This window comes from Aquila chrysaetos, chromosome 3 (assembly GCF_900496995.4).
Source record: "Aquila chrysaetos chrysaetos chromosome 3, bAquChr1.4, whole genome shotgun sequence".
Taxonomy (NCBI): Eukaryota; Metazoa; Chordata; class Aves; order Accipitriformes; family Accipitridae; genus Aquila; species Aquila chrysaetos.
The window spans coordinates 74,211,711-74,238,358 of record NC_044006.1 but is presented as its reverse complement, the minus strand read 5'-3'; the positions used below and the strand labels follow the sequence as shown (position 1 = coordinate 74,238,358).

General features: G+C 41.5%; 1 protein-coding gene across 4 annotated transcripts in view; it reads left to right on the top strand.

Annotated features, from left to right (window-relative positions):
* CRHR2 (corticotropin releasing hormone receptor 2) overlaps nt 1–26,648 on the top strand; it is a 163,017-nt gene that overhangs the window by 124,674 nt on the left and 11,695 nt on the right. For all 4 annotated transcript variants that reach the window (XM_030010263.2, XM_030010264.2, XM_030010262.2 and 1 more), the window contains 4 exons: nt 1,130–1,202; nt 17,696–17,781; nt 20,997–21,132; nt 22,896–22,937. In XM_030010263.2, coding sequence (XP_029866123.1) covers nt 1,130–1,202; nt 17,696–17,781; nt 20,997–21,132; nt 22,896–22,937 — 337 coding nt within the window. The remainder of the gene's footprint in view (nt 1–1,129; nt 1,203–17,695; nt 17,782–20,996; nt 21,133–22,895; nt 22,938–26,648) is intronic.

Here is a 26,648-nt window from a genome sequence, read left to right as displayed (position 1 = left end):
GGAACCAGCATCCAGACCATGTGGCTGTATCTGCAATATTAAATTAGCTGGGCCCGGAATTTTCCTGGGGCTGGAGTCCAAATAGCATGGAGTAGTTCACATCCATATTATTAAACCCTCTTGGTCCCCAAATTGGAGTAGCTGCAGTTTGTAGACTATTGGGAATGTCCTCTGGCTAATTCTAGCTCCAGATTTGTTCCCCAGGAATAGTTTCAGAGTTGGCTATTGTTTGGCCTGGGTCAAAACTGCACCAAGGAAAATGTAATGGTGTAAATGATTGACTCCAGACCTGAGCCCAGTTTCTGATTCATTTACTGACATAAATATAACTGATTTATTACTCTCAGTTAAGAGAATAAAGTGAATGTCAGTATGGGTTCCTGTGAAATCACAGGCTTAGTCTGTTGTATAACACAGCAGGGTGAAAAACACTTGTAATTAGTGGAAATTAAAGTCAAGCCAGCACTCAGTCACACATGACACAGCCAGGATCTCTGCTAGTTTGAGGCCCTTCAGTTTACCTGTGGTTTCACCTAACCTGAGTCGATTTCCCTTTGGTAATGTTGGATCAGGTATTTGCTAGCTTCAAATGATGTGTCTGTCCTGTATGCTGGATTTGATGGTCACCAGCTTGGTTCAAAGCCAATGGGAGGAACTCCTTATTCATCCAGTACCTTACTTAGACAGCATTTCCATGCAACTTGAGACATATTTGATGTAAGTAACAGCCCTTAATTTATGGAATTTAAGTGTCTCTGGGCACTGCAATAGATAACAGATTTTTTTTCTTTACACAGAATATTTCATCCCTTTTTCAGACCCAGCAGGACACAACTTCTGCATCCTTCTTATAGCACATTCTCACATTTCTTGGAAATATTTACATGGGCAATAGCCAAAAACATAGTGAGAACATGATTGGTCTAATGGGAGGGGAAAATGGGGCTCAGATCTGTGTCCAAAGAAAAGGTGCGACTTTGTCCCAGAAAACTCAGTCACTTGCCAATTATGTATATGATTAAACAACTCAGGGGATAAAGGAACATCTCTCTATGGTGTCCTTGGTATTACAATCTAAAAGTGCATTCCCCTTTATAAATGATTTTCTTATTTGTTTTGTTTCTTACAGATGCTGGTTTGGAAAAGAGCCAGGGAAATATATCGACTACATATATCAAGGGCCAGTGATTCTTGTTCTTCTGGTAAGCATGTATGTGAGTGGAAGGACACTGCCATCTCCCATTGAGGGATAATTTCATAGGCATCTGTGATGTTCCACATCTACTTTTATGTAAAATAATTGCAGTGGTCTGTTTCCAGCTGTTTCCTTGACCTTAGGCCATTCTTTCCTCCTCCCTCTGTAATGCTGTTTGCCTTCCTTTGTACAATGTTTTGAGGTGTGAGAAAGAAAATTTCAAAAACAGGAGGTATGTTACAATATCTGCTGATCCACTTGAGGGTCTTGAGAACTAGAGCAACTCCATCATGCACATTGATTAGAAAAATATAGGAATCATGTTAAGGAATTGCATCTCCTTGTACAGTCATCTACATCTTCTACATTCCCATCATTGCTGTGTATTTGTTTGTTAGCTTTCCTGTTGTTAAGTTTCCTTCTCAGTGCCGCCCACAGTTAACAAGCTGTTTATCTGTTTACCCAACGCTCTGTGTCCTGTGCCAACGAACAGTAGGCAGAGGAAGAGGGAAGCTCATTCATAAACCATTTTGAACCTTCGACAAAAGTGCAGTGATGCTTTCCCAGAAAATACTGGGTGTAAATGGAAAAGATCAATGCTATTAAAAAGGACAATGATGAAAAACCCGATCCTACTCTTCCAATCCCTTGCGGTAAAAGCCACCTAGGAAGAAGGCAGATGTCCTAACACAGAATTCACAGGGCTCAGTGGGGTTCCCTCTCTTAGGGAACAAAGACCTGGTATAGCTGTCCCTTGTGCCACTCCAACACCCTTGGAGAAGGTGCAAATGCTCCAGAATAGGCAGCCGCTGCCAACTTTTTCAAGGCTAAGAAGCCTTGTCCTCTCACCTTGTCAGTGCTGTGCCATTCATGTGATTCAGCAGGAAAAAAGTGTCTCTCTTGCCTAGGAAGCCAGCTACTAATCTGAATGTTTCCTAACCTGAAATCAGGAGAGTTAATTTCTGTGTTAATTGTTAAGAGGCAGCAAACAGATCACATTGTGCGTAGCTGAAAAGAGAAAAAACATAATAGGAGTCTGCTTTTATGTAAAAATTCTTTTCTTTATGTTCTAAGGAGAGAAATACAATCAGTGCGATACACGCAATATAATAGTGTGTCACCAAGGGAGACATCCCAAAAACACAAACAGCCTCACAGTAAATTCACTCAGTGATATAGAGACTAACTCACAAACAAATCCTCTTTAGACAACACAAGGCAGCAGGTTTGCAGTACTCAGAGAATTTAGTTTCCACATCATTGCCTAGAAGTCTGTGAATCTGTGAATCTACCATAACCCCCTTAGTCAACAAGATCTGGAACACCCTTGGATGGCATCTCTGACAGATAGCATAGGTAGCTTAGAGTCATGAAATAATTGTTCTCCCCAGAACAGCACTTTCTATTCAAAGACCCCAAAGAGGCACACAGAAAATGGAGGTACAGTTGAAGGCTGCCTCTTTATATACAGGTCATTATATCTGCCTCTAATTTAGAGCAGCCTTGAGACCCCTCTAAACTGAGCTAATAACTATACTGCCCTGAACTGACAATGTGTATTGAACCTTTCTACGTTGGCCTGCACTTGAGCTCTAATTAAAACACAGATGAGATAACAGTAATTGCACTGTGGGGTGGAAAGCGGCTGATACAATTTAGAGAAGTAACATAAGGGCAAGCCCTTCCTTCCCTCTCCTTATCGTTACTCCCATGAGAAAGCACTGCTGGGTGAGGAAAAGAGCTCTCTGGAAATAAAATCTAAAAGGCAAATCTGAAAACTCCTGTTGCAATGCACTCCTGATTGCTAAAATGTGCCCCCTCTTTTTTTTTTAAACTGACAGTTGAGTCTTGTGTTTATAATTAAAATACACAACTCCACAGTGTGTTAAAGCAGCTTGACAGGCTCATTTTTTGATCCTTATGCGAATAAAATCAAATTGTATATAATGACTCAAGCATCACTTATTATTATTGGAGTTACTGACCCTTTCAAGGCTGCCATGAGAAATGCTGGATCAAGAGCACTGAAGTTTGACATCTGCCATGTACTCAGGGCAACACAGTCAAACATCACCCCTCCCAGTATGTCAGTATGCCTCTGCCTTAACATAGATGGGGACGAAGTGCTGCTTTCCTCTTCCCTCCAGTGAACAATGGTCACCCGAAATGGAAGACACAAAGATTTCAAAAATAGTACAACTCTGTGACCTCCTTCAGTCACAGCTAATGAGTTGGATTTGGACTAATGAAGAATTGAAATGTTCAACTGAAGTTCATGTTTAATGAAAGAACATACAATTCTGTGAGACAACCATCCCAGTATACTGCTGGAAAGATAGAGACACATGAATGTTACTAGAAGAAATTAATGTTATTTCCTAAAGAGTGCTCACACTAAAAGCTAAAAGTCTAAAAACTCCATCAAATTACAGTTCCTGTCCACATGCAAGCACTTAGCCTGTGGCAGTTAAAAATGGTTTCACCCACTTCAGTTAGTTAAGAGCCAAGTGCCCAGTGTACAACTCGGCTGAGGTTTGGTTACCTGTTAGACAAAGGTAGCATCATTATGTGTTCGAGAGGCACCATTATACCAGCCAATGGCAATCTGATTAGAGTGCTCTTGTTGGTAAATATTCTTAGTTCCGGAGGGATAAAACCTGCCTCTAAAGATGCCGAGTCTCTTTAAAAGATAGGAGGATTTTGCCTGTCAAAAACTATTTCCACTGGTTTTGATTTCTCATTTTCTTGCCTCTATGCATTGAACTGCTGCAGCGTAAGAGAGCATAACACCAAGAAACAGGTCATGCAGGAGTTCTAAGCCTCACTGGAAATAAAGATTGGCCAAAAAATAAAGCCCTTTGATCATGGTAGCAGTCCTCAAGTCCATCTTTAAACCATATTATTCTCTGTTATAGCTCAGGGTACAAAAACTTTGAACAATGCAATAGAGAGATTTGTTTGATTGCTTTCCAACTTGTCTTTAGAAGAAACTTGAACGCTGACTTGGGCTGAAAACAGAGAAACAATTTCAGAGACAATTTCAGAGGCAAAGGAAACTGGGTATAAATGCTGATCCTGCATATTGGGTGAGAAACCTGTATTTTTATTGACAAGAAATGTGAGGCAGAAAATGTAGGTATTCATCCTTCTTTGTTTCATTCCTGAATGGATTTTGGCTTGAACATCTCGCAGGAGAGATCTAACCATTCAGTACATTGGATGCTTTGAAATTCAATTTCTGATAGCACTAGAAAAATACACTCTGTTAGGTATTTTCTCTTCAAATTAGTGGGTTTTTTAAATTCTGGTATCTCTCCTCAGAGTGGCATAGCCAAGTTTTAATCACACATCCCTCTCTCTAGGTAAAGAAGGGGCAAAGGGTTGGAAATACATGCCAGGGACCTGAATTTCAGCCTGATTTTATTAAGAAAAATAAATTTCTTATGTGCAATTTTAAATGAAAATTTAAAACCCTGTCAAAGAACTGGTGAACCATGAAAACACACCAAGATCAGAGGACAAACCTCAGAAAATAGGCACCAGAGGCAGTTAACTGAGCTGTTTTTTTCTCAGTAACTACTGTTGTGAACTGACCCCAGGTATGAACTGCTCTGCAATATTTCTCAGACCTAAAAATGTATTAAATTTTCAGTTTTTCAAACGGGCAGATCAAATATTTAGTTTTTGTCAGACCTTACATTCAGCTTTAATAGATTTTTTTCCCTTGTGCTTAAGAACCGAACAGTTTTGTAACCTCTGCTTTTTGGGTCTCATTGAAAATAATTCACCACAATCAATTAACTGCTGGCATAAGTGGGTACATGAGCTGATATGAAGACCTGGAGTTCAATTCTGTCTCTGCCTTCATCAGCTATATACTTTTAAACAAGTTAGATTTGCTGCTCTAGGTCTCAGTTTCCCCAGCTATAAAGCAAGCTTAATGATACTTATCTTCCTCTGTAAAAGGCTTTGAGATCCCTGGATGACAAGTACTGTAGAAGAGTTAAGTGTCCTTAAGAAGATGAGCTTACTGCAATGTGGAATTTTGCTCAGGAGACAACTGACACATGTGCTGAAGTGGTCTTTGTGATGTGCTAATCATTAACGACATAGCATTTTTGTGGGGGCAAGATCAAAGCTTGCCCCAGTACTCAAGGTGTGACCACACTAATGGATTTTTTGTAGCAGCATCCTGTTCTCTGTTCTATTTCCTTTTTCTTTCTCAGTAATTCCAAATATTTTTTGTTTCCTTTCTTGAGTACCACTGGGAACTGAGATGAAGTTTTCAGGGAGCCAGTGTAATTCCAACATTTCTTTTGTGAATGAAAATACCCAGAGCTCATAACTCTTCATGTAAAGTTAAGATTGCTTTACTTCCCCATTGTGTTACCTTCATATCATGTGATTTCATGTGCCATGTTATTGCCTGGTTACTTAGTATTGTGAGTCCCTATACAGCTCTTTGCAATCAGCCTTTATTTTTGCTATCCTGAGTAGCTTAGTGTCACTAAAAATCTGTTAGCCTGCTCTTCATTCCCTTTTATAGATCACTGAGGTCTGTGTAAAACAGCACAGATCTACCAGTAGGCTCTCTCCATTGAGAAAACAGAATATGTGTGTGTGTGTGTACATATATATATTCCTACCCTTTCTTTCTTATATTTCTATGTATAATGCTCTTCCCTCCAAACCTCTAACAGCCAAGTTTCTATAGGAGCCTTTGGAGAAACAAATTTGAATTCCTTCCAGAAACCTGAGTAGATTGTCTGCTGGATCTCCCTTGTCCCCATGCTGACTCTTTCAGAGGACTTCACAAACCATGTAATTCTTCACCTTTACACCTCATTTCTACAAATGCTTTTCTTTACAGTGCTTGCAAAGAATTTGTCCAGCTCCAGCTCAGTTTCAGATTATGGGATATAGCAATATCTTATATATAGCAATCACTGGCTGATGTTGTGGAAGACCGTGTCATGGAGAAACTTTCAGTAAATATCTGAGTTTCTTTAGTTTTTCAAAACCAAGACTGTGGAACGATATGGTGTTTTTTTATGTCACAGAGGAGAGTGGAGGTACTTAAGCTTATTAGTATTATTGACAACCAGGAAATTGTCATAAGTGACCATTAATATGTTTAAACTAAATTAAGAAAACTTCTAGCATTCATAGAAGTAGGCTTCATTAGCTGTCTTCCAATAGAAGTAAAGGAATAGTAGCTATTTAACATTGCCCACTTGTGCAAAGGATGTTTCAATACAACTGTTTACAATAGCTATAGTACTTGACTCAATAATTCTTCCCATCCTGTGTCCTAGTTTATCGGTGTAATGATACTGTACAGTGTTCATACATTAATTTTTTTTCTTGAAATGTGCTGCTTTCTGCTTTTGCATGATTATCCTAACCCCATATATGCATTTACACTTCTGAAGAGCAGAGCTGTCTTTCTGCCATCCTGTTACATACATCTTTTTCCAATATGTCTTTAAAAGTATTGCAGGTAGGGGAAATAGGTTTATTAAGCAACTTAACCAATATTTATGAATTCCATTCCTTTCTGATATCGTCCAATAGATAAAATTTGTAGTGCATCTTAATCTTTATCTTCACTTCCTTTTGCTTGACTGTAACACTCCACTCAAAATGTTGCAGTCCACATTGCTAAAGGTCCTTTCTTTTGATCTAAAAAAGTCATAAAGGTTTGTTGACTTGCCATTTTATATATGGAAGCATTGCACCTATGTATGTATCTATATGCATTTCATATTTGTTTTTTCGGAAAAGCATTCCCTAGTTCTGTGCAAGCATCTTCCTTGCTGATATAATTGCTTCTCTGAATATTTTCTTAGTTTCTGCTGACTCTTCACACTTATTCTTCCAGTTCTGCATTGCTCTGTTCAGAGACTGAGAATTTTATTTTTATTCTTATTGATATAACTTTTTCATTTTCCCTTCTCCTTCCTGTCTGACTGGCTTATGTTTTTTCTCAACCACTGGATTGCTGATTAATTTAGTTTTCCTATTGATTTTTTTAATTTTTTTTCTCTTTACAGATTCCCAGTTCTTGCACTGCTACCAAGGTTGTAGTTCATGGCTGCAAACTGTTGACATCCCTGTGTTTTTCTTGCAAGACATTTATCATAATTTTCTCTGATTTGCAAGCATGCTGTCATAGCTACACATAGGATAAAGATAATATGCTAATTTGATTACAGTCCATCCAGAATTTATCTCCAGTTCTGCCATCATTCCTGTTACTGTCTTCCTGTTGTTTACATTTTGTAGCTGTGGAGTCAATACTGTCAGACAAGGTATCCAATACCATGTAGCCTCCTACAATGTCTCTTTCTTTCTATAATTTCTAATTCTGTTTGTGAGATGTTCCACAGCCAATAAGAAACTCATATAACCAGCAGCAGTTGCCCGGAAAACTTTCTCCAAAATTCATCCTGTCAAGTCACTCGGAATACTTTCCAGATAGGAAATGACATTCCATCAGTGAGTTGCTGGACAGTTCCTCTTTGGAGGAAGACTATCTCTTGAGTCTTGTGGTTCTTACTGTCAACACATGGCAACTTGAACTTGCCAAGCCTGGGGAACTGCCAGGTGGACTGTTCACAGCAGTATGCCCATGGTTTAGGCTGTCATGTCATCTTGGTCATTTTCACTGTGCTGATGTGATGAGTTGGTTGCCAAGGGGCTACCACTCCCTGCAGGCAAGAACTCTCTGTGTGCCACTGTTATTTTTGCAAAGGTATGTGTTTACTGGTGTTGCAACATTAAGTGTGTTCCTGACTTGTCAGGTGAAATAGTTGGAGAGAAACCCTGTTGAGTCACATGTGACTAGAGACCCTATGGTAGTTGACTTGACTGGGGGGTGACCTGCAGCGTGTTCCTTTAACAGAGCTTTTTGAATACAAGATGTTTCAGGAGAGCCAGAAGGACCAGCACAATAGTAAGAGGATCACAGATGGGATTATAAAATTGCAAAAGAGTCTGTGGACATGTTCATGCATGATGCAGGGCTCTAGTGAGGAAACGGTGTGATCCCAACTAGAACTGGAGTTGTGTTTGGACTTGGGTTTAGGTGACAGTGTGAGCAAAGGCAAGGGTCTGTGTGCTGATGTGTAACACAGACATTAGGTAACAAAGGTGTCTGTTCATTTACCACTCTCTCCCTTCCCCACCAAAATACAACTCCATCCCATACAATCTTCAGGATGTGTATAGTCCTGCTTTGCTTGCCTGAAGAGTTGGTCTTTCACTGCTGCTCTAGGGAGTCTATTCCACAGTGTCCCTGATCATGACCATCCACCACATTATGCCTCACTCTTCTTAATCACATCTCATTGTCCCTGATCAGATAGATAGCATTTTCCAGCACTTTGCTGTATACCAAAAGGAGTCATTGTGGTGCCTGTGACCTTTGAAAGGGAAACTGTTGTGATCATAGAACGGTTTGGGTTGGAAGGGACCTTGAAGATCATCTAGTTCCAACCCTCCTGCCATGGGCAGGGACACCTTCCACTAGACCAGGTTGCTCAAAGCCCCATCCAACTGGCCTTGAACACTGCCAGGGATGGGGCATCCACAACCTCTCTGGGCAACCTGGTGCAGTGCCTCACCACCCTCACAGTAAAGAATTTTTTCCTAATATCTAATCTAGATCTACCCTCTTTCAGTTTAAAACCATTACCCCTCATCCTATCACTACACTCCCTGTTAAAGAGTCCCTCCCCATCTTTCCTGTAGCCCCCCTTTAGGTACTGGGAGGCTGCTCTAAGGTTTCCCCAGAGCCTTCTCTTCTCCAGGCTGAACAGCCCCAACTCTCTCAGCCTGTCTTCACAGGAGAGGTGCTCCAGCCCTCTGATCATCTTTGTGTCCCTCCTCTGGACCCACTCAAGCAGGTCTATGTCTTTCTTATGTTGGGGTCCCCAAGGCTGAATGCAGTACTGCAGCTGGGGTCTCACGAGAGTGGAGTGGAGGGGCAGGATCACCTCCCTTGACCTGCTGGCCACACTTCTTTTGATGCAGCCCAGAATGCGATTGGCTTTCTGGGCTGTGAGCACACATTGCTGGCTCATATTCAGTTTTTCACCTAGTAATACCCCCAACTCCTTCTCTGCAGGGCTGCTTTCAGTCCATTCTCTGACCAGCCTGTGTTTGTGCTTGGGATTGCCTTGACCCATGTGCAGGACCTTGCACTTGGCCTTGTTGAACTTCATGAGGTTCACACGGGCCCACCTCTCAAGCGTGTCCAGGTCCCTCTGGATGGCATCCCTTCCCTCCAGCGTGTTAACTGCACCACACAGCTTGGTGTCATCGGCAAACTTGCTGAGGGAGCACTCAGTCTCACTGTCCATGTCACCGACAAAGACATTAAACAGCGCCAGTCAAAATACCGACCCCTGAAGAACGCCATTTGTCACTGGTCTTCATTCGGACATCGAGCCATTGACCATGACTCTTTGAGTGTGACCATCCAGCCAATTCCTTATCCACCAAGTGGTCCATCTGTCAAATCCATGTCTCTTCAATTTAGAGATGAGGATGTCATGCAGGACAGTGTCAGACACTTTGCACAAGTCCAGGTAGATGACTTCCATTGCTCTTCTCTTATCCACCAACACTGTAACCCCGTCATAAAAGGCCACCAAATTTGTCAGGCACGATTTGCCCTTAGTGAAGCCATGTTGGCTGTCACAAATCACCTCCTTATTTTCCATGGGCCTTAGCATAGTTTCCAGGAGGTTCCACTCCATGATCTTGCTGGGTGCAGAGGTGAGACTGACTGGCCTGCAGTTCCCCAGGTCTTTCTTTTTTCCCTTTTTAAAAATGGGGGTTATGTTTCCCCTTTTCCAGTCAGTGTGAACTTCCCTGGACTGCCACAGCTTCTCAAATATGATGGGTAGTGGCTTAGCCACTTCATCCACCAGTTGCCTCAGGACCCGTGGATGCATCTTATCAGGTCCCATGGACTTGTGCACCTTCATGTTCCTTAGGTGGTCTCAAACCTGATTTTCTCCTACAGTGGGCAGTTCTTCATTCTCCCAGTCCCTGGCTTTGCCTTCTGTGTCTGGGGTGGTGTGGCTGGAGCACTTGCTGGTGAAGACTGAGGCGAAAAAGTCGTTGACTACCTCAGCCTCTCCATGTCCCGGGTAACCAGGTCTGCTGTTTCCTTCTGGAGAGGGCCCACATTTTCCCTGGTCTTCCTTTTATCACTGATGTACCTATAGAAGTTTTTCTTGTTGCCCTTGACGTCCCCGGTCAGATTTAATTCTCTCAGGGCTTTAGCTTTCCTAACCTGATCCCTGGCTGCTTGGACAATTTCTCTGTATTCCTCCCAGGCTACTTGTCCTTGCTTCCACCCTCTGTAGGCTTCCTTTTTGTGTCTGAGTTTGTCCAGGAGCTCCTTGTTCATCCATGCAGGCCTCCTGGCATTTTTGCTTGACTTCCTCTTTGTTGGGATGCATCGCTCTGGAGCTTGGAGGAGGCAACCCTTGAATATTTACCAGCTTTCTCAGGCCCCTCTTCCCTCCAGGGCTTTATCCCATATAAAGGCCCTTCCTGAGAATCATGTCAGGAAGTATGATAGAACAATTAAAACAAGACATTAATAAACTGGCAGACTATTCGAGGTCAGGATGACAGTATATAATGCTCCAGCTAAAATGACTGCTCTGATGCCACTATGGGTTACTTAATCCTGGGGTCAATTTTACCACATTGCATGAAAATGCAAAGTCTAAATAGAATAATATTTACATTTCCTGGGAGTGAAGAGGAGCGAACATTCTCAGAAGCACAGAAGTAAAAGCTTTTTGTGAAGCACAAAATAAGAAGCCCAGCAGAAATGAGCAAAATGAATGCTAGTTGCCCATTAAATTCTCAAAAGAGAAGGAGAAGATCTTAATGACTTCCCATTTAAACTCCTGAGCTTAAGGAAAACTGCAAAGAAGCCTTCAGAGTCAGTGTTCCCTCTTTTGTGCATCTTGGAATATTTTGGCTATTTCATCTCACTAAGGGAGATAAATTTTCTCTCAAATGGAGTTTGTTTTTTTATGACAGAAAATTTTTATGACTGAAATCTTTCACTGAAAAGTTTCTTTTGGTTCAAAAGAGCTTCTGGGTTTGGATGTTCAGATCATAATTGATCAGTGCCAAAACAGATGGTCCAAATGCTTTTTGGATCACTGGCTTATAACTCCATTTGGGGGCTCTGAATTTTCATTTCTATTTGGAAATGGAAACACTAAACTTCCAAAGCCCTGGCAAGGTATGAAAACTACTTCTTTCCCATCTGTAGTTGGAGAGGGTCTTATTCCAGCAATAAGGATATTCTTAGCACATCATAAGTAAAAGTAAGAGAATAATAAGCTGGTTTATTCTGTCTCCAAGACCTCACCTTTGGACTGATTTTATCTATCAATAAATATCAAGGGAAAAATCCTTGGTACTATTTTCCATTATGAAGCAGAAAACATGTATAAAAAGAAATGAATAAAAATATCAAGTGAGATTAAAAATAAATAAAAAGGATGCACTGCCTGTCATCATTCTCTTAAATGTCCATTCATCATTCTCCATATATGGAACTGATGTGTGGGTTTTGTTAGAGCTGTCCAATTCTGAGAGAAATTAATTTGTTGACACAGACCTCCAATAATAACAAGAAGGACCCTGACAAATAATTATGTACTTTGCTAGATATGGTACAGAGGCTCTTTTCTAGGAAAACTCACTTTGCAGTAGTAAGATCTTTCTTCCTTTGAAATGCTACTATATATATATAAGGAATAGACACCAGACGCTTCATCTTCTTTGCTTGTAAATCAGAATCAATCTGGTAGTCACTAGAACTGTATGGATTCTCTCCAGCTGAGAAAAATAGCTCCATTTTCATTTCAAAGACTTCAGCTTTTGCAGGCTGTGTGCAGCAGCCTGTTCCCTGTTTGACTCCCAGATTGTGTCTTCTGTCCTGAATGAACTCAAGCTATCATCCCTATGAGCTGTGGTATCAGACCCAGTGTGGACAAACGAACAATAAAAATCCATCTGATTATGCAGTGAAAACTGATCTTCACATTAGACCTCTTTGCTACTAAAAGGTCTACTGAGCCAAATGTCTTTCTGAAATGAAGGAATGTTCTTTTAAAAGAAATCATTAATATTGAACACGCTGAAATGTGTTTCTAGTAGGCAAAACCAGAAACAAGTATTTTGATATTACCATATTTGCATTTTTGCCTTGGAATTTTTTGCTTGCTAAGCTCTGCCTTTGAGAAGTTATTTAGGTCTTAAAGATCTCTCAGAGAAACCTTAATAGAGACAAAAGGGAACCCATGATGTCGGTGCCTCAAAACATTTTTTAAGCTTTCATATAATCTAATGTCACAGATTCTCAGTAGATACAGCCACATTCATTCAGTTGAAGCTCAGGTGGGATACCCCTGGACAATCTGAAGATCACTGGATGCTTTGTGTGGGCAACTGGTTCAAGTCCAAGCACTGTTTATCCAAAACCACTCATTTAAAATAAGTCAAATGAACCACCGTTAAAAAGTGCCTCTCTCTACTGAATATAAATAGAGCCTGGGATAACCAGCTGCCTAGAAGTAATCTAAAATGAAATTATGCCAATCTCAGCTCCTTATGCTTCTACTCTTCTTATCCTCAATGTGTGATGGAATCACTGTATAGGCAAGGCCAAGTCACTTCACTTTTCTCTCTTATGTAGCTAACCTAGGATGGGGAAGAATTAGTTATTCTTTTTCCTGAAGAAGCCTGTGGGATGAAGCCAGTAACAGGAGCTTTGTGCGTAACAAACCAGAGGCTGCACTCATGTCCTGTCGTGGTGCGATGACAGCTGTGGAAAGTAGCTCTGTGCAAAAGTGGAAAACCAAGCCTTGCAAGAGCTGCATACATTATTCATAGATTCTAAAACCAGGAGATGTGAATGATTTTTCTAACCTTACTTTATGCATAGAAAAGGCCACAGGATTCTCCTGACCTGATGATCGTCTTTGCATCCCAGCCATCATCTCTTGGGCTGATGTATATGACACATTTTTCCTGTACCTTCCAGCGAGCCCAGGATGCTCTACTTCCCCTTGTCCCATTTACCAGCCCTTTTAAAAAAACAAGACTCTGGTTTGCAGGGAAAGATGGACCAAATTTTGATGTTACTTTTTTCCTGCCCTCCTTCTCTTGGAACAGGTTTCTCTTTGCTTTTCAAGCAAATTTATTTTCTTTTCAAATTTTCCTCCTTCCTCCTCATGAACTGCTAAAGTATAGTACTCACTCACAATGGGTGTTGTAAAGATGAAAACAAGAGGAAATTGAATTAATGGATTAGACCCATTCAGGGAGGAAAAGCTCACTGAGGCACAGAGATGAGTCTCTAATGCCTGTCTCAAAAAGTCCTCAGAGTTGCCTGTTGCTGAAAGCTAGGACTGTGTACCTGGGCAGTGTCATTGAGTATTTGTCTTCGCACTCTTTCTTTACACATCAGGTTATACATGGTGATGAGATGACTGGGTGTCAGGTCTGACGTTTGTCCTTAGGTGACTATCAGGGCTTTGACAGGCATTTTAAATTCATTTATTAAATGTTAGCAAAGTGTAATTGTGTGAGCAAATGTCAGATCTGGAGTTCAGACCAGTTTAAACTTGGGACCGTCCCTAAGAATCCAGAGGAGTTTGGATGGATACAGGTTTGCTATTTACAGAACAGCCATTTATGAGGATCAGAACAGGAAATAAAACTCCCAGGTCTGAGTTTGTTTCTGCAGTTAGGTAAGGTGGAATTTGAGATCAATGTTTCTGGAGCCTTGGGTGAGCAGTGGGACAGATTTTCTGTTATTACTGTAGCACCAAAGTGCCAAATGGGTTAAGGCAGCCAAGCATTAGCCAAAGAAGTCTTATTCTGTTCCTTCATGCTTTTCCAAAAAATCAGTGTGACTTTGTATTCACAGCTGTTCCATTGGGAAATGTTAAGACTATCAAGATAGGATTTATTTAATCTAACTCAGAGGAGAGATCTTTTTGGCTAAACAGATGCATAGTACCTTTTCAGATGCTCTATCAGCCCCACATGGGTCTGGCAGAGAGGATACAGATCCTCTAGAAGGCCCATGCTGTTCGGAAGTAGTAGTTTGAGGTCAGGCAGGATACACCATGGCACCAAAAAGGGCTCTCAGTGACTGTGTTTAGGCAACTAAATGCAACCCTGTAATACAGCCCTATAATATACACCTTCCCAACAGGTCTGCCTGTGCAAGTTACATAAAGAGGCACTTCAAAGCAGGGAGAGTCATCTCATGCTGAAATAAACATCTCAAATAGACAGGAGGAACTATAACGTAGAAGTAGCTATTTTTCCCTATCGGTTATTTAAGGAGCTAGTGGTAACTAGCTCAGGGGTAGATATCTGCCTTTGGGCCATCTACAAGACTACTCAGTTTTATTGCAGGCATGAGACCTAAAGCATCCTCTCCAGCGTTTGAAAGATTGCACAGCAAAGGAGAACTTTGGGAGGAAGACAGAAGGGAAACAGTGTAACAATAAGATGTTTGCAAGACCATCCACCTTGTTGGCAAGTTCATGACTGCAAACATTAATGGAAGAGGCAGGGTGACGGTCACTCTGAAATGCAGACTTGAGATTACTGAGTACATCCTCAGGTGGATTTTAGTGTCTATCTTAAGACCCACAGGCTCGAACACTGCCCAAGTGACTAAGGATATGCAGCATATTCAATGCAAGAACTAGGAAGAGGACTCAGGGTGAGTGGCCGATGCCCCTGTTCTGGCCTCAGTGTTCCTCTCTCCTAGAAAATATTATAGAAATGTCCCTAACAGGCTTTACCCTGACACCTGGGCAGCTTGTTAAAGGAAGCACCAATGTATCTACCTTCCTGTTGCTGCTGTAGACAGTTGTGGTCTCTTACCAGCCCTGTGTCACACGTACCAGTGCCACTCGTAGGCCTTAGCTATGCAAGAGTACCTCAAATGCTACTGTGGTCTGTGCTTGGGTAGCTGAATTGTCTCCCTGAATGTGGCCTCCATGGGGATGCTCAGCTTTTGGTGGTACCCAGCACACAGTGATCTTCAGCTGAGACAGTATTACTGCTGCCAACGAGATGAACAAGCCAGCTGTCACTGGGGATCAGTGCAAACATATCTAGGTGAGAAGTATTAATACATCCTTTCTGTATGTCATCATCGGTTTCTTTCTGCAACCCTTGGGTAGGGGGAGCTTAGGGGAAAGAGTAGGAGAATGAAAAATTGATTTATATAACGTAAGAGTATTTCTAGTGAAGTAACTCCCAAACTTTTCATCTAGCAATTCTCCTTTTGGACTTATGAATCACACTTCTGCAGTTTAATTTCAGAGAAGATCAAAATCCCTAATTTTTCTGTTGCAGCCTGTGGCAATTTGAATTTCCAGTTCCCTGCTGTCACATCAAAGTAGGACTCATGAAACTTGAAATGCTTTCTCCAGTCCATTTCATCATGTTAATCCCATGTGATTAGTCCTACTTATATTTGGAGCTTGCCCTTGCCTAAGAGTCTATAATTCCACCTGGCACCCTCCATTACGATTGCAAAAGTGGCAGGTTTGGATTGGTGCCTTTTTTGCATCCTTGATAGAAGTAACCCAAACCTGGCTCTGAGCTGATGAAGAACCTCAAGATTTCATAGCAGAATTTCAGAGGCAGAAGTTTTATTTCTGTGGGTGAAGGACACCCCCATTCACCTCCCCCTCAGTAGAGACTGCCTGAACATTTCTCTTTCTGTTAATGAGGAATGGTGCAGTCACCAATGTGAGGAGTTTAAGATTCAAGTCAAACCAGTGATACGAAGCTGGTTTTGTCTCTGATAAATAAAGTGAGAACCAGTTGACTTCAAGCTCTTAAATATGACAAAGACAATTCTAGCAAGAACAAATACACAAACTGCACTGTTTTATTTATTTCTTAGCCTCCCTTAAGGCCCTACTCTGCTAAGAAAATAATTTCAAAAAATGTCACGTTAACTCCTAGAGCAGCATTTTTGCATCTCACGTAATAAGTGTTTAATGTACATGAGGTATTTAAAAGACGTGTAGATATGGCAGTTAGGGACATGGTTTAGTGGTGGACTTGGCAGTGTTAGGGTAACGGTTGGGCTCGATGATCTTAAAGGTCTTTTCCAACCTAAATGATTCTATGATTCCCAACAGTGCCAGTCTCCCAGTGTCTATTCAGGTGCTTATTGCACCATTTGTTATAAACAATGTTGCAGTAACCGCAGGGAATGATATGATGGATGCCAAGATACTGTAATCATGGAAATATACCACAGTGCATTGGAAAAAAATGAGTATATTTTAAGAACACCTTTAAATTGGCAGCTCTGCTACAGCGTTCATAAATAGTTGGAAGTCAATCACAGAACTGTTGCATTTATAAACCGCAAAGTGCCAGGAGCCCTGGGACTCTGGAAATGCATGTCAGAGAAATATCTTCCCACAAGCTTAGGTTGTGACCTCAAATTTCCTGAGATAACAGTTCTGTAGTTCTGACAAGTGTACATCACCGACAATTTTGAGACAGATCAGTACGTTGTAAGCTACCCTACTTTATGTGTTGAAAGCAACCCAAAACTTGCTCCTAGGTGCCAAATCCTTCTGCTGATCACAGTCTACAAATCAGAGTCAGTTTTTTTCTTTCCTGTTTACACTGAGAGGAAACTTATGTAAGAAACTCGCTAGCAGATGCTACAACAACAGTAATTAGAGCAAATCTCAATTCTCAGTGGTGAGATTGTAACAGAAATAATAATAACCTAGCTCAGCAAATTAAAAGGGGAAGTGGTAAATCCATCATCTCACCTTTAAGACAGTGCAAAAAACAGGCATTTTTCAGGTATGATTCATCTGCTTTGTTTTAAGCGTCTCTTTTGGAGTGCAATGTATAGCCTCCACTGAATATAAAGGGAGTCCGGTGTGACTAGCTCACATTCAGATCTCTGCAATGCAGCCTTGTATTTTGGGTCTGGAGGGCCCTACCTAATCGTTACAGCCTGCTGTGGAATGGGAGAATGGTTTCAAACGCCTGCCATATCAACGCAGCACAGTGCTGCCAAATACTCTGTGCAGGGAGCCTTGGATGAGCTCAGCCAGAGACAGATGCAAATAGATGAACAAATCCAAACCCTTAGTTCCTTGTGACACCGAGGAAAGGAGTAAAAGGGAGTAAAAATAAGTTCCTTGCTGGGACCATTATTTTTGTACTCCATTTTCATTGCAGTTTCGAAAACATTAATAGCTGTTGGATATTTGCTGCATACTCTGATATTTCTAGTAAACTTCTGAGTCTGTTTCAATCAATGATAAAACCAAGAGGCTGTTTTCAATCAGATTGGAATTGCAAAATGTGCCTTTTAAGGCGTATCACATCCTTTAAGCCATTATTTGACTCACTGGTCTTACTTTTCCCTCTCTCTTCCTTCTTTTCCAGATAAATTTTGTATTTCTATTTAACATAGTTAGGATTTTAATGACAAAGCTGAGAGCTTCAACCACTTCAGAAACAATACAGTACAGGTAAGTCAGCTGATGCTTCTTGCTATTTCTGGTGTTAATAAAGAACCGCCTTGCCTGCCCTGTCCTTGTCCCACCTTTGTCTTTCCAGATGCCACTGTTGATCTCAGAGGGTGTCTTTCTTGCCCCTTGAGCTCATACAGTTAGGTACACAGTATTTATTTTTGCAGGCTATCCGTAAAAGTGTGCCTGCATTTTTTCTGTCCACTCCATTTCAGTGTCCAAACAATGCAAACAACCTAGGTTTACAGGCACAGAGACACATGCACTGCTGCAGCCACCAGCCTCTTTACCTCCTTCAGGCTTGCACATGCCCCAACACACACGTGAAATTTCCCCCTTCCAATGAAATCTGAAGGATTCAATTTCAAGTGAGGATAGGAACTTTATCAATTTCTGTATGTACACAAGCATATGTATTATTTTATGTAAATATATCATAACTCCTTTCACTGATGACTAGACCATTCATTCAGCTAATCTGGAAAATCAGTGAAAAACTGTTCATTCCCTACTAGGTTGCTCCTCTGTCCCAGTCCCTAGCTTTGTCAGTGCAGAACACTATAATATCAAGACTTCCCAATAAATCATGTGCATATGCATATTAAGATCCCTGTTCATACTAATATCCTAGCAGAGCCAGAAGTAAAAGAAGAGCAGAGCCTGGGCCAAAACTCTCATATCATCTCTGTAATCAATAGCAGTATCATTACTGATGATTACTGGGTGCACACAGGTATTTACAGGAGGGTTTAATGTTCTTTTTAAAGCGAAGTGTATGGGAATGAAGGGCAATTGTGGCCCTTCCCTTCAGCTGGTACCAGCATTAGTGTAACCACTCGGGGGGTTGCATCATGGAACTGATCCTCAACTAATAATTACCTTTATATGGGGTGGCTTCTCAGGTAGATCAGTTCCCCGACCTGGCTGATTCTGCAACCTCACAGGCACTAGCATGGCAGAAAGGAGAAGACAGGAATGTTTAGCCCAGGGCAGCAAAAGGAAGGCAGCCTGGCCCCTTCTGGCAGCAATATGGGCTTAGATCAGCCTAAACAGTCTAAAAGCAAATTCTTAGAGATCAGGAGATGCTGCATGCCCTTCCTCTCATAATTTGCAGTATCTTGCAAGATGTTTGGAGCATTTATGGACAGACAGGTCCTTACACTGGGAAATAGCACAGGTTTTGTGGAGTAAGGTTCAGTCACAATCCTCTAAATCATTTCTAGATAAAATCTCAGTGTATCAAGCTGAGGCTTGAATCTTGATGTCCTCAAATGAGCCTGCTCTTGACTTTGGAGGCAGTTTTGCTGCAGTAATGGGGTTTTGTTATTTTGCCTGATTCCTTCCTTTTACTCCAGTCTCGGGTTTGGGGACAAATATGAAGTTAATGCAGTGGTCTGGCCTTCTTGTTCAGACTCTTCTCTGCACATTTCCTGAGAAAAGAATACCCCTTTTTCATGCTCAAACTTCATGCCATAAAACTAAAACTACAATGAAAAAACACTGATTCAAATCTCAGTACATTTTTCTCCCTGCTGCAGTTTGCAGGGAGCATTAGAGGTACTAGATTCTGAGGCAATCTAAAGTAACTGCCTTCATCCTTGAAGAGATGACAGTGATCTTATCCTCGCTACAAGCTCTGTGAGGGAATCTTCTTTTTCACAGCCTAAATAGCAACTCTAATAATGCCAGGAAAGCCTGAAGCAAGCCTTGCTACTCTAAAGCTGCGTAGTGCAAACATTTGTTAAGCAAGTATTAAACGATATGGCAGCTACTTTGTTAAGACTGTTGTGCTATCCTGACACTGGCAATGTTTTTCTGCTCCCCTGCCTGCCTACCTGCCTCTCTTTAATCTACCTGTTACAGCATTATACAGACATTTATACAGACTTAGCAAAATTGCAGTCTTCTGTGTGTGTAAAGTATCTAGCACAAATGCTGTTCTGCAGCTGACATCCCAGGACACTATTATAGGACCAGTAATAAAGATTAGCCCCTAATAATTCTGTTAATAATTACTTATGCTTCATTGTGCACTTCTGTGCATTGTGTGCAATGTGCTTGTTTATTATTTATAAGACAGCCCTAAACAATTGTGTTGGGTGTGCAGGTGTTGCAGAGAGACAGCGAGCATTTATACTCCAGACAGAATGAAAAGGTAGGAGTAGATCAGGTCTCACAGGCACAGCATTCCTGCCCTGGTCAGCAGCTAAATTGTCTACTTACCACATTACCCTGAGGTGTAAGAAATCACTCACTGGGGCTGCAGAGAATCTCAAGGCTTCAGCCTAATGCAAGCCTCATTGATAGGACAGAAACTGTCTGGAGGAAGACAAGTGAGAAAGGGAGGGATATAAAAAAGGTTTCCATTTGTCCCCTGGAGTTCAGGGTGTGGGGACGAACAGCAGGATTCAAAGGCAAATGCTTTCCCAGAACACGTTTCTCCAAGTGATCAGGCACTGGTTAGAAAGTGTTAACTAGCAAACTCACCTGTGGCTTCACAACCCAAAGTGGAGGCTGTCACTCTTTCCATGCTCCTCTGCTAAACTCTATCCAGCCTTTCGGACATGAGATCCTTTGGGGTCCCTCTTAAATATCCTCTCCCAAGCCCTAAGAAACTTGTGTTCTTCACTGCCTGAGGACGCTAGGAGCCTCCGACTGGGGTTATGCAATAAGCTGGTCACAAACCTTGGGACTGTTCCTGTGCAGGCAGGCTGAGAAGTGTCTAAAACTTGGATGGCCTCCCAGGAAAAAGCTCAAATTATTTGGCCATTGTGCAAATACAGGCTTCCACTGCTATCACTGCTGTAGCAGCACACCTCAAGAGATGGAGGTAGCCACAGGGAGCACTTGTGTTCCGTAACTCCGTTCACTTGTGTTAGGCGCTGGACAGAAGTTGACATGTGAATTTCTCTCTTAAAATGCTTTTCCTTCAGTGACTGTACATACTGGACAGCCCTGAGCAAACATGTCTTAGGCCAGCCTTTGTTTTCTTCTCACCCTGTTTGACATGTGCAGGTGCTGAACTGCCTTAAGGAGGCACCTGCGTTCCCTCTCTAGCTGATGTAGGTACTTCACTTCCCTCTGAATTGCTCTGAGACTCATCCTCTCTCTGCACTAACGGAGTGATTTGTTTGGATTGGGTCAATCTACAGTGGTTCAGATAACACCGTTGTTCTTTCTTGTGTTCACTTGTGGTTTTTGTTTCCTGCCCACAGGAAGGCAGTCAAGGCAACGTTAGTTCTTCTGCCTCTGCTAGGCATCACCTACATGCTTTTCTTTGTCAACCCTGGTGAAGACGACATCTCCCAGATTGTCTTCATCTATTTCAATTCCTTCCTGCAGTCCTTTCAGGTAAGAGAGCAAGTTTACAGCTGGTATCAGCTGCTGCTGAAAGGATTCTCAGTGCTTTTCAGCCATGAAACTTACGGCAATGAAGTCCATGAGAGAAATCTTAGTTGAAAATAGCTCAGCTTTGTTCATGCTTATGTAATAGATATATAAGCATGTCATATGGAGTGGCGATCTCCTCTCAGGTGCGTACTGGAGGGATTCATCTCCCTTAACATCAGCACTATGTTCAGTCTATAGCTACAGCTCCTCACCTGGCCTCCATCTAAAGTCAATGGAGAGAGAGATGTTTCATTCTATCCTAAACTGCCTGAGAGAAGATGATGAATCACCCTCCCAAGGTACCTCTCTCTTCACAGAGCACACAGTGAGCTGAGACTTAGACTAGATGTTGCTAAAACAAAGGGAAATAATTCCTACCTGTTGGGCTCATTTGATTAAGATATTAGCTATATTGCCCAGCCTCTCGCTCCAGCTGTCCAGCAATGGTGCATGCACTCAGCCATCAGACTGTACCAACTGAGAACTCATACCCTATCTCCTCCCTCCCCTGAATTTAACAGAAGTTCTGCCAGGATGTAAAAGGCAGTGGAACAGGAGCAATTGCCCCAGCTTTCTGGATTTGGCACAAACCCAAAAGTGACTGAAGACCTGGAATGGTGTTTAGCCACGCATTTCTGCTTAGTTGTGTCCTACAGCTTTACCTCTGCTTAAAGACCTTCTTGAAGTAGGGTGGAACTATGTTTGACATTAATGTTTTACCTCTGATATCTGCAGGAACAAGCACTCTGATACCCAGGATATCAATACAAATATACAGCACACACACTGTCAAGCCAAATCTAGGGTTATGGATTACAAAAATTTTGAGCTTTGGATTACCGTTTTTACCGATTGCATGTTTAGCTTTGAAACACAGAGCATCCCACCAGAAATCGCAACTGAACATCCAAAATGAAAAATGTCCCTTTTAATCTATGAACGAAAGAACTTTAGCCTTTACCGGTGAACCAATCCACATTTTTCATTCCGTAAAATTAATTGTATTTTTTATTTGCTGATGCTCCATATCTCAAAAAATTCTACACTGCTTATTTTATCGTTAGCGTTACGAAGAGGTATGTAAGAAAGAAAGAAAGCACAGTGAATCTCTCCTTTATGGTGACAATAATTACAGTCCATTGCTGAAAGCAAAATGGGTAGCATTCCACTCACAGGTTTAGAGATGAAAGTGTCATCCTGCTGTCATCTGAGCTTCCATTATAGTCATTACAATCTTTGCAGTCATTACAGGGGTCTAGTCACTGCTGTCAATAGATTCCACCGAGCAATTCAGCTCAGACGAATGTAAGCACCCTGATGATACACTTGCCCACACCAGACCATCTAAGGCCATTTGACACCCCCCTGTAAGTGTCTGAGACATCCACGTAGAGCTGGCAGGCATCACATAGCACCTCTGAGGGTTCTGTGCCATTTTGGGGAGGCAGCTGGAGGCTGTAGTTACACTTTAGCACAGCTGAAGTGGCAATCCCCTCTATCAGTGGAAGAGTTGTCTAGATTCTAGCTCTCATGTCTCACCTGTGAGCTGCAAGACACTTAGTATTTTCTCATGAAGTTGTAGGGTAAAGATTTCATCTGTCTAGAAGTGGATGATCTCAACACGATGATGGTTTTGCTCAGGATGATCCCAGGATAAAACTCAGTCCCTGATTCTGTGTGTTGAAATACTTACCTAATATTTGACTGCTTTCTGTTCTTTCCAGGGTTTCTTTGTGTCAGTATTTTACTGCTTCTTGAATGGTGAGGTAAGTAGTGTCCCCTGCTGTCAGTGTAATTAGTTCTCGGGAGGTAGAACTTCCTTGAATGCCTGATTATAGAGATGAGATGTTTTCACATGGTGTCATAGTCCCATCAATCTGTTGCTCTTGCAGAAGTTTCTGTTAATGTGCATCTGAATTTCCCAGTCCTCTTTGTAGGTGTCCTTTATTCACAAAGATTTATCAAATTCAGGGTATTACCTGGGAGGTCAGGGCAAAGGAAAAGAAGTCTTCTCAGATTATAAAATTTTTATTCTTCATTTTAAGACTTCTTTGAAGTTTCTCATTAATTACAAATATGATTTCTGGGCATACGTGAGCATTACTTCTGAGCTGGCCTCTTGTTAAGGATATGCTGCAGGTGACCCAGTTTTATAATGGGATTGCCATGCTGAGTTGAGTGAGTTAGTTCTTCTGTGTGGATATCTATCTCTGAGTGATCAATGCCTGTTGCATTTAGAAAAGAAGGTTGGGGGCAGGATCGGTGGTGTTCCACAGAATTAATTTTAGGTACTACTAATCAAGCAAGAAATGTTTCACTAATATCCCTCAGTGTTTGACTTATACCCCAAAGTGTGAGAGATTTATATCTTTTCCCCTACTTACACTGCCACTGTCTCATTTACCTGCATTTAAGTGTGTGATCTTTGTCCAGTTAGAATTTGTGTCTCTGCAGAAATTAATTCCATGTCTTAATTATTCCTGCTGTATTGGTATATGTTTTGTTTGTGCTGCTTCTTAGTTTCATTGTGGGCTATAAGAAAGAATGGGCATGTCTTCTCACCCAGCTGCTCTGCAATATTTTCTATTCTTCAGCCAATGAAGCACCAGTTTTTGTTTTTGTTTGTTTTTCTTTTCTTCATTTCCCCTCTTCCCCACTAATTCTGAGGTGATGTTAACAAGAAGCAGCACTGCTTTCTCAGGTTAGGCACATGCCACTTTTATATACTGGCAGCAGAGTGTTCTCTTTCCAACTTTCCTTCAATAGATTCTGACAACTCCATGTGCCTCAATAAATAGGGAGGCGAAATCTTCCCCAGAAATACAAGCACCTTAACTGTGGAAATACAGTTACCTCAAAACCTTGCCATATATCTGAGTTGCTCGTGACGATACTTTGTTTCTGTGAGCCGCTGTGCTGCACAATCTGATGAGATTAAAGGCACCAGAAGTCTGGCATGTCCCTTCAGTACTACTTGTCATATTCATCAGGTTTACACTGTTAATGCAGAAGGTGAATCTTCCATGTAGACAGCAGGCTTTTTTTCTGTCTTTTTTTTTTCTTCTTTTTTTTTCACTGGTGTCACAGTGAACATCAGGGGCTGGAACCCAGGCCACATGATTTCATAGTCAGTCAGGACTTTGTACCACCCTGGTGCACTTCTATTTTGTACACTTGGGCTAGGACCAGTTGGCTGTTCATACCAGGCTTTCACTCTTTTGGCTGTTCTGGGATTCTTTCAGCTGTCTTGTAGTGTGGGAGAAATATCCTCTTCACTACAGCGGTCTGAAGTTCTCTGTCCAAGGTCATGAGCCAACTTCCCGTCTCCTGTAACTTAAATGAGTTCAGACATAATCAAGCTTGTTGAAAGGCAGGGTGATTCACCTCGTGTACTTCTATGCCTTGATGACAGTCTATTGGCAGATCTGGAATGATTTCCATAACTGATTTTCCCAGCTGTATCACACTACTATTACAGTTGGAATGGGCATTTCTGGGGGAGGCAGTTCAAGGTTAAGATACCCAACTTGGTGATGTAGGTGATCTTGATTCATTTCCCTAAACAAAGATTTCTCCTGTCACTTGAGAGGCTATAGAGTATCTGAGGCATCCATGTGGGTCTACCAGATATGATACAGGACCTGTAGAAGATTCACACCTTCTACTGGGAAGTGGGAAGCCAAGTGGGCTACAAGGGGGCTTCTCAAATGGCTCTCTGTCCCTAATTCAAGCCAGTCCATACAATCATTTTCTTATCTCAGACACCTCTATTTGCTCTCCTGAACAACTCTAGTCTTCACTGACAGTATGGACTAGCTCTCCACTGACTATTATGCATGCCTAGACACTCTGCTCACATGTAGACACCTACAAATAGCTGAATTTGTGAGCAAAATCTTCCCTGTAGCCATATGTTTGCATCTAACGTGCAACTTCCACTTGACTAGCTAAACCATGGCAACTCCCTAATTACTTCTTTGAGGTATAACATAGGTCTAAAGCCCCCAAATTTTGCAGTGTTTTCTATTTCAAAACTGTGAAAGAACTTTGGACTCAATGTACTGTGGGAATGTTTTTGAAGTATCATAGAGGTTTTAAAGGGTGACGTTTCCTGCTCTGCTCTAGCTTCAGCTTTGCACAGCTTAGAAACAAGTAGCAAATTCAGTGAATTTTCAGCACTTTCCAGGTTTGTAATCATATTGTCCAGAAAAAACAATTGCATCTTACAGTATACTATTATAAAAGCTCTCCCTTGTGATAGTGCCTATCCTCCCTAGATCTCCACATACTCATAACGCATTCTAAAAAGAGCTTATGTTTCCCAGATCACATCCTGAAGGCTACATCACAGCACATTGCAGAAGCTTGCAATAATGCTGTGTTTTGCCTCCTTGTGAAGTGAGAGGCCTGTACAGGCTACATTGCCAACTGAGGCATATATGAAGGCCTCAGTTGTCAGCATAGCAAAAGTGTGTTTTCTTATTGTAAACTTCCATGTCTAAGCAGTGAAAGCCATACTGATTTACTGCTCAGTTGGATTTGCAATACATTGTTTTCGTCAATTATCTGCTATGAAACAGCCTGTATTTATTTCTTTAGTGCATGTAAACAGCATCACATCAGAAGTACAGAAGTACCAAAATACCATTTGCATTCTCTTGACATCAGTTGCTCTCAGAGAGGCATCCCTGATAGAAGTGGTGATGAAGATAATGCCACTCAATCCACATGAGGTACAAGCACTCTTGGTGAGATCCACAGCAGATTTTGCTCTAAAAGAGGAAAATAGCCTGTAAGTAGTAGCCTTTCAGTAGCCTGAAATCTTTATAAATATCACTGAAGCCTTGTTGAATTATTATCTCTTCAGTGAGTCCAATATTCCTGTCTCTGTGATAGATGGGCTGATGACTTGTTATCTCAGAAGGTTTTAAATACTTCAGGTTTTCCGGTTATGATGGAGTTGGGTTCTTTAAATGCATGTAATAGTCTTTAACAGGTTATTCATCCCACACAGTGCCAGGCCTGCTCTGAATGATGACACAAACAAAAAGACTAGAAAATCTATTAATTTAAAGCTTTAGTAATGGTCTGATCTCAGCTGTATCTCCACCACTTCATTTTTGATACAGATGCCACTAGGTACTTGCAAACTCCCCATAACTGTCCATAGTAGAGCTCAAGCAACATGGATTGCAGTTTGAAAGTTATCAAAGTTTCTATCTTTTTGTCAGTGTTCTATCTCAGAAGTTTAGCAAATGAAACAGAAAAGAGTTTTTTCTCTGTAACATCTTGTAGCTTCCCTTGATTTAAACAAACATGTCCTTATGACTTAGAGTGTTTCTCTTCCTATGAGCTATTTTGCCCCAAATCACAGGAGTTACACAGCTGTGTTGCTTGAATAGATCTGATGTTCTAGTGGAGAAGGCAGTGCCTCCAGCACTCAAACTGAAGATGGCACCTTGGTAATACAAGATATC